We start from the raw sequence: 14,223 nt of genomic DNA, 5'->3' as shown, positions 1-14,223 counted from the left end.
TGAAACTGACCAGCAGCTGAATCGGGGAAGCCAGGAGCAGAGCAGCTGGGGTGCTGCTGGGTTGGTCTCATAGCGCTGCCCCTCGGGGCTGCGGGACCAATCCGGCAGCACCCCAGCTGCTCTTGGGGACGCCTGGGGCAGAGCAGCTGGAGTGCTGCCGGGTTGGTCCCGCAGCGCCAAAGGACGGCGCTGCGGGACCAACCCGGCAGGACCCCAGCTGCTCTACCCCAGGGTCCCCGATTAAGCCGCTGCTGAAAACAGATCAGGGGCTGATTCCAGGAAGCCAAGGGGCAGAGCTGCTCTGCCCCGGGGCTTCCTGGAATCAGCCCCTCATCTGTTTCAGCAGCGGCTGACTTGGGGACCCCTGGGGCAGAGCAGCTGGGGTGTTGCCGAGTTGGTCCCGCAGCGCCGAGGGGCGGCGCTACGGGACCAACCCGGTAGCACCCCAGCTGCTTTGCCCCAGGAGTCGGGATGCAGCCGCTGCTGAAACTGACCAGCAGCGGCTGAATCAGGGACTGGGGCAGAGCCGGACTATGGTAAGGGGGGGGCTATGAGGGATCTGGGGTGGCGTTCCCTCCCACCCCACTCCAGACCCCTCATAGCTCCCCCTTCTGATAGTCCGGCATATCGGATAATCTGGCACCCCCTGGGTCCTAAAGGTGCCGGATTATCGGAAGTTTACTGTAGATGGAAAAGCATGAAAACATGGGATCTCTCTCTACTTCAGCCCAGGGGTTTGCAGACTTCATTGCACTGCGACCCCCTTCTGACAACAAAAACTACTTCATGACCCCAGGAGGAGTGAACCGAAGCCTGAGCTCACTCAAGCCCCAGTGCCCTGGATGGGGAAGCCAAAGCCCTGCACCACTCCAGGCAGGGGAGCCACAGCTGAAGCTTACGGGGTTTCAAACCTCTGTAACCTGAGTCTTGCTGCACATGGCTGAAGCCCTTGGGTTTTAGCTTGGACAACGGGACTAGTCTAAGTCAGCCCAGCCAGCTCCATTCAAAGGGGGTCATGTCCCATTTTGGGGTCCTGACCCAGAGTTTGAGAACCACTGTTCTAGTGGCAAGTGATTGTTAAGTGCCTTAATTTTCAGGTACCTAACCTGAGAAACCGTAAGACCCTGATTCACTCAGCACTTTCTGTAAAACCAGGCCCCAAGTTGAGTACCCAAAATTCATTACCCAAAGTCAAGTCACTTTTTAAAATGTTGGCCTTTTTTCTTATAAGAAGTTTATTTAACATCTGGTATGAACTAGTAACCAGTTCACAATAGTCTAAATTAAATTATGAACTTAGGCCAAAAGGGATGAAGTTTCACATGTATTCATTTCATTAGATTGTAAGGTCTTTTGGGAAGGGATCACATACATCTATAGATGCATGGGCATTGCATAGTACAACAGGGCAACAATCCCAATAGAAGCCTTTCAGAAGCCCAATAAAATCTTATCTCTATTATTATTATTATTAGAGATAAGATTTATAGAGGAGAAAAATTACTCTAACACATTATTTTAAATGTATTTAAAAAAATATAAGAAACTAAAGCCTATTCTATATTCTACAGCACAGAAGTCAATTTAGAATCAAAGAAGTTAGAACCTGTTGGGGCATAATCTCAAAAGGTGTTTTCCCTAAGTTTTCGTGGGAACTGGCTAATAGGTTACTTGGGCTCTTTCAGGCAATTCCACACTTCACAGAACGGCATTCACAAAGTACTTGTGAATATTTACAAACCAAGACATAAAAGTGGTTGTTTAATATGATCATACATTCAAATGCATGTGTATTCGAATCACTGCTTATTCAGATAAATTATCGAACAACTGGTAGTTAGGTACATCTAACAATTTTTTTCCATTACTACTTAAAATGATTGGCACTGTTTAGCAGGAAAAGTAGTACATGACTTTAGATTTATGGGACAAGGTAAATACTAAAAAGTATAAAGTACAATGTACATCTCATCCTGAGTGTAGCATACATATTTAACATAGTAACTGAAATAGGTTAGTGTAACACATATGTGGTTTAGACAGGGTCAAACATAGTTTTCAAAATAAATACCTTTGCCTAGTTGGACCAGATTTTAATGCACTAAAATGCTGGTTCTAACAATTAAAGACATGCAGCAAAAGAATATTTTAAGGTTAAAAATTCTGTACCTTTGATTCCACATTGCTTAACAAAAGAGGACTATCAGAAGATGATGACTTTGATAGGCCCAGCGAGTCACAAATAGTTTGTACTTCCTGATACATTTCATTATTCTTTTCCAAATGAGAACTTTTAAGTTGCTTGCTGTGCAATATCTGTAAAGCTTGAAGCTCTGTACTTAAAAATACTAGAGAGAAAAAGTGTCATCATAGCATCTTTAAGACATCTTGAATATTTGTATCTTTTTAGTCTAACAGTAAATAAAACACACATGCAAAACATAATAGAAAATAAATAGGCAAAATTCTGCAAATTTAATAAAAAATGCCAAGAGCTACTACTTTATACAAACACATTAGAAAGAGTTATACACGTGTAATTGTTACTCAGTTTTTTGGGAAGATGTTTGCTACCTTCCCAACAAATTCACCAATATAATTCTGTTTCTAATATGGGGTTTTCTTATAAAGGTTGAACCTCTGTAGTCTGGCACCCATGGGACATGACAGGCACAGAACCAGAGTATTTGCCAAACCACAGGAGGTCAATATTGTCTAGCCGTTTTACCAACACTTTATGGGATCATAGAGTACTAAAACTGGAAGGGTCCTTGAGAGGTCATCAAATGCAGTCCCTTGTCCTCACAGCAGGGCCAAGCATCAACTACATCATCCCTGATAAATGTCTATCTAACATGCTTATCTCTAAAGATGGAGATTCCACAACCTCCCTCGGTACTTTATTCCAGTGTTCAACCACACTGATAGGAAGTTTTTCTAATATCCAATCCACACCTCCCCTGCTACAGTAGAATCCCACTGCTTCTTGTCCCATCATCAGAGGTCAAGTTTCTTCCTCCTCCATGTAACACCCATTTAGGTACTTGAAAACTGCTATCATCGGGTCCCCTCTCTGTCTTCTCTATTCTAAACTAAACAAACCCAATTCCTTCAGCCTTCCCTCATAGCTCATGTTTTCTAGACCTTTAATAATTTTTGTTTGAAATGTAGGGCCCAGGATTGGACACATTACTCCAATTGAGGTCTAATCAGTGCAGAGTAGAGCAGAAGAATGACTTCTCACGGCTTGCTCACAACACTCTTGTTAATGCATTCCAGAATCATGTTTGCATTTTTCCCCCCCAACATTGTCACACTTTTCACTCACATTTAGCTTGTGGTCCACTACATCCCTTTCTGCAGTACTCCTTCCTAGACAGTCACTTCCCATTTTATATGTGTGAAAGTGATTGTTCCTTCCTAAGTGGAGTACTTTGCATTTGTACTTATTAAACTTAAACCTATTTACCACAGACCATTTTGAATTATGACCCGATCCTTCAACATACTTGCAACCCTTCCCAGCTTGGTATCATCTGCAAACGTAATAAGTGTACTCTCTATGCCAATATCTAAATCACTGATCAAGATAATGAACAGAACCAGTACCAAAACAGACCCCTGCAGAATTCCATCTGTTATACCTTTCCAGAGTTACTGTGAACCATTAATAACTACTCTCTGAGAATGGTTATCCAGCCACTTATGCAGTCACTCACCTCATAATAGCCCCATCTAGGTTGTACCGCTTCCGTTTATTGATAAGGTCGTGTGAGACTGTATCAAATGCTTCACTAAAGTCTACAGTATACCAAAACCACCACTTCCCCCTTATCCACAAAACTTCCTATCAAAGAAAGCTATTAGATTGGTTTGACATGATTTATTCTTTACAAATCCATGCTGTTATCTATCACCTTATTATCTCCTAGATGTTTGCAGATGAATATCTAATTATTCACTCCATTATCTTTCCAGGCACAGAAGTTAAACTCATTGGTCTGCAGTTTCCTGGGTTGTTTTTATTTCCCTTTTTATAGATGGGCACTATATTTGCCCTTTTCCAGAATTCTACAATCTCTCCTGACTTCCATGCTTTTTGAAAAATGATAGGCTATCCATAAGCTATCCTAACTAAAGGCTATCCTCCTCCTCCTCCATCAGCTTCTTGAGTATTCTAGGATAGATGTCTTCAGGGCCTGATTAAATGTAACTAAGTAATTTTTAACTTCTAAACCCATCCCATTTCTACTAGCATTGACTAGGTTAGGCATCCAGTCACCATCCATCTTGGTTTCAGTTTTCACCAAGAAGAAGTCGTTAAGCACCTCTGCCACTTCCAAGTTTCTGGTTACTGTTTTTTCCTCTTTACTGAGCAATGGGTCTATCTTGTCCTTGGTGTTCTACAAATATATTTGTAGAATGTTTTCACATTACTCTTTATATCTCTAGCTAGACAGAGCTCATTTTGTGCCTCGCCTTTCTAATCTTACCCCTACATACTTGTGTTGTTTGCTTATATTCATCCTTTCTAATTTGAACCAGTTTCACTTTTTATGTGACTCCTTTTTGGTTTTAGATCATGTAAGATCCCCTGGTTAAGCCAAGGTGGTCTCTTGCCATACTTTTTCCATCTTTCCTACTCAGCGGAATAGTTTGCTTCCACTACTTACTGAGCTCTTAGCTCTAACTTATACCTAAATGTCTTCTAACACCTCAACACTCAGAGCCAGAACTGGTGTTTATGTAAAGATACTATGACACCATGGGAAACTTGGCCACACTCTTGATAAATGGGCTTCCAGTAACTAAAATCATGACAGATTACAGATCTTGCTGAACCAGAGAGTGCCCGACTAGAGAGGCTCAAATTGTAAGTTTTTCAGATTTGTCAGAAGAGTTATATTTCCTATAAAAATCCTCAAAATATTGCCCTTATATATGGAACTGGGAGGGCCACCCATTAGGATTTCCTAACACTTCATAAGACTCCGTTTTCAGTTGCTTATAAAAAGGTTTGCCAAACTTTAACTCTCTAGGCTGAAACTTTTTAAGATGGGTTCAAAAGTCATGCAAGACCAAAACTGAGACTGCCTATGTGATCATGTGATTAAAGACGATCATAATCCATATGGCATGAATTAAGGTTGACAGACAAGCTTGATTCTAGCATTTTCTAACTTCTGAGCACTTGGCTTTGCAACCTCAGACCTGGTCTACCCACGAAAGTTACAAGTTAGGGATTTAGACTAGGACCTATGTTCAACCAGTTCCAGCTTCCGCTCCACACACATATCCAGTGCCAGTCTCCTTGTCCAGCCAGTCCCAGCCTCCTCTCCTCCACAGCTCCAGCCCATCTCCTCAGGCTCCTTATTCCAATGTACCCCAGGTCCAGCTCTTATCCCCTTTACATTTGAGTCAGGCAGCTTATTGCTCCAACAGAGAAGTCAGCATGCACACACGAGACACACTCCCTACTCTCAATTCCACAGCCATACCCTAACCCATGGGTGAAGAACCTCACACTCTTGCTGACATGGTCTTCCGCGAGGAAAGAGACATTCACCACATCCTCATCATACATCAGGGCCTGGGAACAGCCCAGGCTAATAGATTTTGTGTGCACCAGCCCCACGAAGAGAGCAGCAGAAGGTGGGCTGGAACACCAGCACGGACACCCAATGCCAAGCCTCGGGGGCCAGACACAGACAAACTTACAACTGCGTCCGATCCCTGGGCCTTAGGTTCCCCACCCCTACCCTAACCCAAAGCAACTGTTATAGGGAAAAGTCCAGCTTCTCCCTTGTACCTCACACTGGAGCAAGGACAAATATTCTGTTGGGATGGCACATATAAAGTCTGGTCACACAAAGAAACAATGGCTGCAGCATGCTCAAAGCTGAGGGAATCTTCAGAGATTTTAGCTGCTAATCTCACCTAAAGCACTCACATACAGATGCACAAGCAAAATTTAGGAGAGTATTTTCTAACTTTTGAGCACTTAACAATGCAAAGTTAAAGTTCTTAACAAATCTTTGTGTGTCATAATTAGCAACCAGAAAACAGTGTATTATGACACTCAGAATGGGATGCATCACTGATGTTAAAGAACAACTAGGATTTTCTATGCCACTTGCACTGCAAAGCCTATTGGGTATTCTTTATTATCGCACAAAATTCATATTGAGTTATACTTGTAGAAATCAAGGGCTTCCAAATATAACTGTAAAGACAAATATGAGGCAAAAGAAACAAAACATTGAAGACAGTGGGAGATAAGCAACTAAAAACGTAGTTTACATTCCATGATGTTAGAGATGAGAAATGCAAACAATTAAATAAGAGGACAAAGAGTTTAACAAAAAAAATATTATTGCAAGAGGGAAAACTATTGAACTTACACAGGAGTTTAAGACAATCCTCTTTCTTTTTTAACCTGTCTTTAATGTCTCCAGACACAAGTGTTGAATAAGGACAAGCCATTTCTTTTAAAAAACCACTAATCTCAAGCTGGAAGCTTTCAACATCTTCCCCACCTTAAAGAAAGAAGAAAAAAAGATCACTGAAAAATATAGCTTCTTTATTTAAGCACAAACTTAAAAAAAATTATAATTACAAGTTTAAACATAATGTATTAGTTTGTGGTATACACAAACTTTTAACAGCTACTAATCTTATAGGACATTCTGATATCTTAAAATTAAAAACTGAGTACTACACATAAATAAGCATTTATTTTAAATTACAAGAAGCAATAAGACCCATATATTTTGAAATTAGCAGAGAAGGTTATAATGATCCCATAAGGAACCAGTGCAATCAGCTGAAACTGGCTATTTCCCCTGCTTTTGATATTCACATCTCCACAGCAAACCCTATGAATGGAACACATCTAGCCTGACAATTATCTTCATTACCATTGGTCCTACAATGACAAGTAACTGTTTTTGCTGTTATACATACCCTAGATTCTCTAATTTCCTCTCCAACTCATCTGGTGAAGTAGATTTTACCACAAAAGCTCATAACCTTATATGTGTGTTAGTTTCACACATATATATGTTTTGCCAGATACATCTGACAAAGTGGGTCTTTGCCCATGAAAGCTTATGCTCCAATAAATCTGTTAGTCTATAAGGTGCCACAGGACTTCTCATTGTTTATGCAGATTCAGATTCGGCTACCCTTCTGATACAGGCAGTCCCCGGGTTACATACAAGATAGGGACTGTAGGTTTGTTCTTAAGTTGAATTTGTATGTAAGTCGGAACTGGCTCCAGATTCAGCCGCTGCTGAAACTGATCAGCAGCTGACTACAGGAAGTCCTAGGCAGAGTTGCTCTGCCCCCGGCTTCCTGGAATCAGCCGCTGATCAGTTTCAACAGCAGCTGAATCTGGACTCCTGGGACAGAACAGCTGGGGCACTGCCCGGTAGGTCCCCGCAGGACCAACCCGGTAGCACCCCAGGTGTCCCGCAGCTGCTCTACCCCAGCTGCTCTACCCCAGGCATCCCACAACAAAAGCCCCCTCCCCCGCCAGCAGACCAGGGAGACCCGAGCAAAGCCGTGGAGGCGCAGAGGTACCGCCGCCTCTGCGGCTTTGCTCCTGTCTCCCTGCTGTGCTGGTGGGGGGGGGAGGGAGGGGAGTCCCCCCAGCACAGCAGGGAGACCCGAGCAAAGCCGCACAGGCGGCGGGGTCCCCCGCCTCTGCGGCTTTGCTCCTGTCTCCCTGCTGTGCACAGGAGCAAAGCCGCAGAGGCGGGGGACCCCGGCGCCTGTGTGGCTTTGCTCTGGGGCAAAGAGCAAAGCCGCACGGGCAGCGGGGTCCCGCCGCCTGTGCGGCTTTTCTCAGGTCTCCCTGCTGTGCTGGGGGGGGGACTTCCCCCCAGCACAGCAGGGAGACCCGGAGCAGCTTTTCCCACCCCAGAGGACGCGGTGGCGGGACCGCTGCACTCTGGGCTGTCCCGCCACCCGCGAGCTCCGGGGCGAGAAAAGCCCCGTTCGTAAGTGCGGATCCCACATAAGTCGGATCATCGTAAGTCAGGGACTGCCTGTACTTGTCAAACTAACTACAGAAATTTTTGCTATAAGCTGAGGACTTATCTGGGAAGTGAGTGGAGGAGAAAAACTAAGATCATAGGTGCAAAGAAGAACTACCAGCAAGGTCAGAAAGATGGAGGGGGGGGGGGGGGGGACAAAAACAAAAAACAAAAACCACTACACACCCTACCTTATGAGAGGAGACAAATCTTGGGTTGTTAAGCCCAACCCAGTGATTTTCAACCTGTGGTCCACAGACTCTAAAATTTCCAAAGGGGTCTACATCTCCATTTGAAATTTTTTTAGGAGTCTGCAAATGAAAAAATGTTTGAAAACCACTGGCCTAACCAAAAGAAGGCTGATGGGAGATATGATTGCTCTTTATGAATACATCAAAAGAATAAATACCAGGAGATCAGGAAGAATTATTTAAGTGTCAGTGCTGAAAAGAACAAATGGATATAAACTGGTCATCAATAATTGTAAGCTTCAAATTAGATAGAAGTTTCTAATAATCAGAACAATTAAGTTCTGGAACAGCCTTCCAAGGGAGGCAGTGGTGATTAAAAAACCTAAATAACTTTTAGACCGAGCATGGTAAGTTTATGCAGGGTCGTATCATGTGTGGCATGTAGCTAGTCTGCAATTGTTAATAGCAAATACCTAAAATAGACCATGGAGCACTCTATGTATGAGGAGGGCTCTGTGTTACCACAGGAAATTCTTTGCTAACAAGCTGGTGGGTTTTGTCCACTTATTGAGAGGCCAGGGGAGAGGAGGCGCAACTGACAGCCTTATCTGGAGTCAAAAGAAATTTTCCCCAGGATGGATTAGCAGAGATCTCATGGATTTTCCACCTCTCTCTGCATCATGGGAAAGGCATCACTTGCACATTTAAACTAGCATAAATGGTGGATTCTCTATAGTGGAGGATTCTCATGATTTGAGGTCTTCAGTTACTTGGCCAGAGATTACAACGCTATCACAGGAATGGAAGAAAGAGGTTTCTGGTTTGCAACATGCATGAGGTCAGACATCTAGATCACGATGTTCCCTTGTGGCCTTAACATCTATGAGTGTACTATTGTAGGATATTTTCACAAAGAACTTACAAAGGGAAAACGTAACTAAATGAGGTACATGTACCTTTTTTTTAAATTTCATTAAAAAAATATAAAGTATGCAATCATATGTATGATGTATGTAAATGCCTTTTTATATTAAGAAATTAAGAAAAGAATTAAGAATTAAGAAATTTTAAACAAAAAAGAACACACCAACATATGAGTTTTATGCTTATGTTTCTTCTTTACTATAATTATCTTACTCCTAAGCATCAATATTTTTTCTTTGAGATTTCTTTGAGATTACAACATTAAACAAAATATAAATTAGATATTGAACAGTCTTAAGCAAAGATTACATTACATTATTTCAATAAATTAAAGTTCAAATACTGTGGAAATACCAGCTGTTGAAGTGATGCTTTCTTCCAGATCACACACTGATTTTATTTGGGAACTTAACCAAATACAAAGCTCAGAAAATTCAGGTGAAGATAATCCATTTTCTATTGCTTTGCTGAGCACTTCTTCCTCTAACAGAGGACCTTTATACCTGAACCGGGGGGAGGGAAAATATCAGTATAAAAACAGTCTGACAAATACAGCACCTAGATTTTAAATTTGTTTTCATTTAAGTTGTTTCCCAGTAGTTAGAAATCAGATTAATCCATTACAATTTTCGGAGTCACTGAACACATCTCTTACAAGTTTTCCTAAAACACCAAACACTACAAAAAAAAATTATGCAGCACTGATGTTGATCTTCTGACAAGGCAGGAAGCACGCATTTATAAATCACAAATATGTAAATCATTTAGTGTATTTATACTTTAATTTAAGATTTGGGATACGCTAAAGATATCAGATATCAGGACAATTTAAATTGACAGACAATTTTTAAAAAGTTATAAAGAAAACTGTTTTACTTCAAATTACTAGCAAAGAAATAGTTTGAAAATCAAAAGTACTTCTCGTTATTTATGCCCTAAATACATTTTGCATTTTCCTGAGCTTGGAAAATAGAAATAAAATCTTTCATTTTGCTCATAATATATTTCACTTTCTGGTTCTTGGTGCTGCAACCTTTGGGGTTCAGGTACAATAGAGGAATGTTCAAAGAATTTGTGCTGTAATTTTAAAAGTTAGATGTAAACCCATCCTTATTTTCATTTCTTCAAATCAATTCTCCCCAGCAGAGCTCATAGGACCTAGGCTTTTTCAGGATTGGCACATTCTACGCTGGAATTCCACTCTTGATGAATTTCTGTACCGAGTAAAAGGCCACACTGCAGAGATTTCTCCTTCAGTTCTTGCTTGGTCTCTTAACAGCATATAGGTCAGTCCTGGGCAACCTGCAGCCCAAGGACCACATGCAGCCCATCAAGATTCTAGGAGTGGCCTGTCAGACATTTTGTTTACTGTTGCCCACCTGAAGGATTGCAAGATTTCACTTGTTTCTGTCCAGAAGCCTTCCCCCCCCCCCCCCCCCCCCACTGGTATTACTATAAAACCACGCACGTAAAAACAAGGGCATGTTAAGTGAGATATGTGCTGACTACACGCAACACTGACTGTCAGGGCCATGCGATCTCTCTGCATTCCAAGTGCTGCTCTGGTTCAGTCTACACTCTACAAATTCTAGGTATGCAAGCACAGTTATCAAAACTATTCTATCCGAGGAGACCATCTTGACAGATAATCTTGTGGCCTACAGAGATGATGGAGGGACTCTCATTCATAGGGATGTTAAATTTAGATTCACTGGCTAACTGAATATTCAATGCAATTTGCATCAACTACAGACAGTCCCCGGGTTACATGGATCCGACTTACATCGGATCCCTACTTACAAACGGGGATCCCTACTTACAAACCCCGCACTAGCTGCTTCCCCCCAGCAGACCAGGGAGACACGAAGCTAGTGGCCCCCGCCCCAGCAGACCAGGGAGACGCGGAGCGGCTTTTCTCAGCAGACATCTCAGCTTGCGAATAAAGGACTGAGGGAAGTGAGGTGTGGGAGAATAAAACTGAGCTCTGGAGAAATGTTTGGCTAGAGTTTCCCCTACAATATGTACCAGTTCCGACTTACATACAAATTCAACTTAAGAACAAACCTACAGTCCCTATCTTGTACGTAACCCGGGGACTGCCTGTATTTGCTCAGTCGATAAGGGTGCCTCCGCTTTTGAAGTGTAGCAACAGCCCCAGAGCTCTTGGGCAAAATCGCTGCAGGGAGCACAGGGCCAGCAGGGACTCAAGCAGTCCCCTGCTGGCCCTGTGCTCCCTGCAGTGTTTCAAAGCAGCAGCACTGCTTGGAGCCGGGGGTCAGCTAGAGACTCCAGCTGACCCTGGGCTCCATGCAACACTACGGCATTTAAAATGCTTAGGAGAACCCAGCATCAGGCTCCACATGGCGTTTCAGAACGGCAGCACTACATCGAGCCTGGGGTCAGCAAGGGAGTCCCCAGCTGACCTCAGGTTCAACACGGCACCGCTACTTTAAAACACTGTGTGCAGCACCAGGGCCAGCTGGGGAATTCCCAGCTGGCCCCCCACTGCATGCAGCATCTCAAGGCAGCAGACCCTAAGCTCCATGTGACGCTGCCGCTTTGAAGTAACCCCTCTGCTTCCCCCCCTTTCCTGCCTCTTTTTGATAGAGGCAGCAAGGAGAGGGAGAAGCGACTAGTCGATTAGCATGTCAACTATCTGATAAGCAAATACGTATCGGATTATCAAGCAGTCATCCCTACTCATGCAGCTCACTCACTAGCCTAAGTTGCCCATTGCTGATAATAAGTACCCAGATACTAGGGACGGTAAATTTTGATTAATCAGCTAATCAAGTAGTCGATGGAACCTCCATCAACTACTCAATTGTTGATAACTGGGGCGCTCGCTATCCCACTGTGCCTCTCCCTTTGAAATGTACAAGAGCTGTCTGCGGATATATTTTAAAGGGAGAGTCACAGTGGTTCCCTCTGCCTCTCTCCATTGAAAAGTATGAGAGCCCTGGCAGCTCTTGTACATTTCATACAATATGATGGGGACTAGTTTAGCTACAACTAATCAGGAAAGAGATCTTGGAGTTATCGTGGATAGTTCTCTGAAAACATCCACACAGTGTGCAGCAGCAGTCAAAAAAGCAAATAGGATGCTAGGAATTATTAAAAAAGGGACAGAAAATAAGATGATGAATATCTTACTGCCCCTATATAAAAGTATAGCACATCCATATCTTGAATACTGCATACGAATGTGGTCTCCTCACCTCAGAAGAGATATTTTGGCATTAGAAAAGGTTCAGAAAAGAGCAACTAAAATGATTAGGGGTTTGGAATGGGTCCCATATGAGAAGAGGCTAAAGAGACTGGGACTTTTCAGTTTAGAAAAGAGGAAACTAAGGGTGGATATGATAGAGGTATATAAAATCATGAGTGGTGTGGAGAGGGTGAATAAAGAAAAGTTATTTACTTGTTTCTATAATATAAGAACTAGAGGACACCAAATGAAATTAATGGGTAGCAGGTTTAAAACTAATAAAAGAAAGTTCTTCTTCACACAGCACACAGTCAACCTGTGGAACTCCTTGCAAGAGGAGACTGTGAAGGCTAGGATTATAACAAAGTTTCAAAAAGAGCTAGATAAATTCTTTGTTAAGATGCTAACTACCTTACCCATTACAAAGATAACTTCCCCCAATTATCACCCCTAATATCATTATCTCATAGACACTGACCTCCCTCCTCACCCCCTCCCTGTTCTAAAATCTGATTTGTCAATTTTATATGTGTTCACTTTTTTTGACTGTATCCCTTTGGTATATATGGTCATGCCAATTTTCTTCCACAATTTGATCTGAGAAAGTGGGTCTGGCCCACAAAATCTCATCACCTAATAAACCATCTTGTTAGTCTTTAAAGTGCTGCATAGTCCTGTTTTTTGTTTCAGCAAGACCAGACTAACACGGCTACATCTCTATTACGATACTTTAAGGAAGGCAATGTTGAATAAATACATTGGAGAAAAAACACACATACCCTATTTGTAGTGCAGAACACCTACTGCCTACCAGTCTTCCTTCCAACAGCCATTTAGTGGAATCATTTATCATGAGCTACACTCTATATTGTCCCTATAGAGAGGCGCCACATACTAAACACTCTCGCCTGCACCCCTTGCAAAGTAAAGCGAGCAGGAAACACAGATGAATTACCCACATCTCTCACTTTCGCACACACACTTACCATAGAGGTTTACAAAATCCCCTCGCGTCTGTGCGCCGCCTTCTCCCACTCCCGGGGCCCCATCCAGAGGGTTGGTCCTTCCCAGCCTTAGAACCAGCACAGCCTGTCGGCCACAACCAAGGATCCCCTGGGGGATGCTACTCCCCCCGTTTGCTCTTCTGCCCGCTCTCGCTCCCCCCGTGTAGGTCCCCGGGGGGCATTTCTGGGTGCAAGGGGCAGGCCGGTCCCGCAGGAGCAGCCCCAGCCGCACGCGGCAGCGCCGGGAGGCCGAGCTGCTCGCAAGGCTGCGGAGCCCAGGACACAGCGCGGGCCAGGGCTGCACTGGAGCTGCGGGCACCCGGCTTTATCCCCTTCCCCGCCCGCCGCAAGCGGGGCCCAGGGAGCCTCTGCCACCCAGGGAACGGCGGCGAGAGGCCGCCCCGCGCGCTCACCCCAAGGCCTCCAGCGAGTCCAGAACGTCGCTCTCCATTTTCAGCTCCTGCTCGTGCGCTCTCGTGCTCCCGCCGCGGCCTGGGCCCACCGCTCCCAAGCCCCGCCCCGCTCGGCCCCGGGTCCTCCCGTCTCCGCTCGCTGACGCAGGCCCCACCGCCTTCCATCTTGCGCGCGCCGGGGCTGGCGCGCGGGCCGAAGGGGCCGATTCTAAAGGAGGGGCGGGGGGCGCAGGCTCGTCTAGGTCCCGCCTCTGTGGCTCGGGGCTGGAGCGCTCCAGCTCCTTCCCCCCCTCCCCCGCTCTCCCGGTCGCGCACAGCATCGACTAGCCTGGGCCTCGCTGATTTGTCTGTGGTCATCGGCCCCTGGCCCAAGAAAGGTTTCCCCGCCCCTGCTCTCAAGCCTGACCTCGTAGAAGGCGGCTTGGCCACGCTGCCTGAAATGCCCAG

At 44.3% G+C, this 14,223-nt stretch overlaps 1 protein-coding gene across 2 annotated transcripts in view; it reads right to left on the bottom strand.

The window, feature by feature from the left end:
- FAM98B (family with sequence similarity 98 member B) overlaps positions 1-13,913 on the bottom strand; it is a 45,300-nt gene extending 31,387 nt beyond the window's left edge. Inside the window, exons 1-4 of one of the 2 annotated variants that reach the window (XM_075927042.1) lie at positions 13,777-13,913; positions 9,506-9,654; positions 6,402-6,536; positions 2,170-2,348 (exon numbers count right to left, since the gene is read on the bottom strand). In XM_075927042.1, coding sequence (XP_075783157.1) covers positions 2,170-2,348; positions 6,402-6,536; positions 9,506-9,654; positions 13,777-13,814 — 501 coding nt within the window. In that variant the 5' untranslated portion in view covers positions 13,815-13,913. The remainder of the gene's footprint in view (positions 1-2,169; positions 2,349-6,401; positions 6,537-9,505; positions 9,655-13,776) is intronic. The other variant, XM_075927041.1, reaches the window with a different exon arrangement.
- Positions 13,914-14,223: the final 310 nt, after the last annotated feature.

Source organism: Pelodiscus sinensis, chromosome 4 (genome assembly GCF_049634645.1).
Source record: "Pelodiscus sinensis isolate JC-2024 chromosome 4, ASM4963464v1, whole genome shotgun sequence".
NCBI classification, from domain to species: domain Eukaryota; kingdom Metazoa; phylum Chordata; order Testudines; family Trionychidae; genus Pelodiscus; species Pelodiscus sinensis.
Note: the sequence above shows the minus strand (reverse complement) of the source record. Positions and strands in the feature narration are given on the sequence as shown.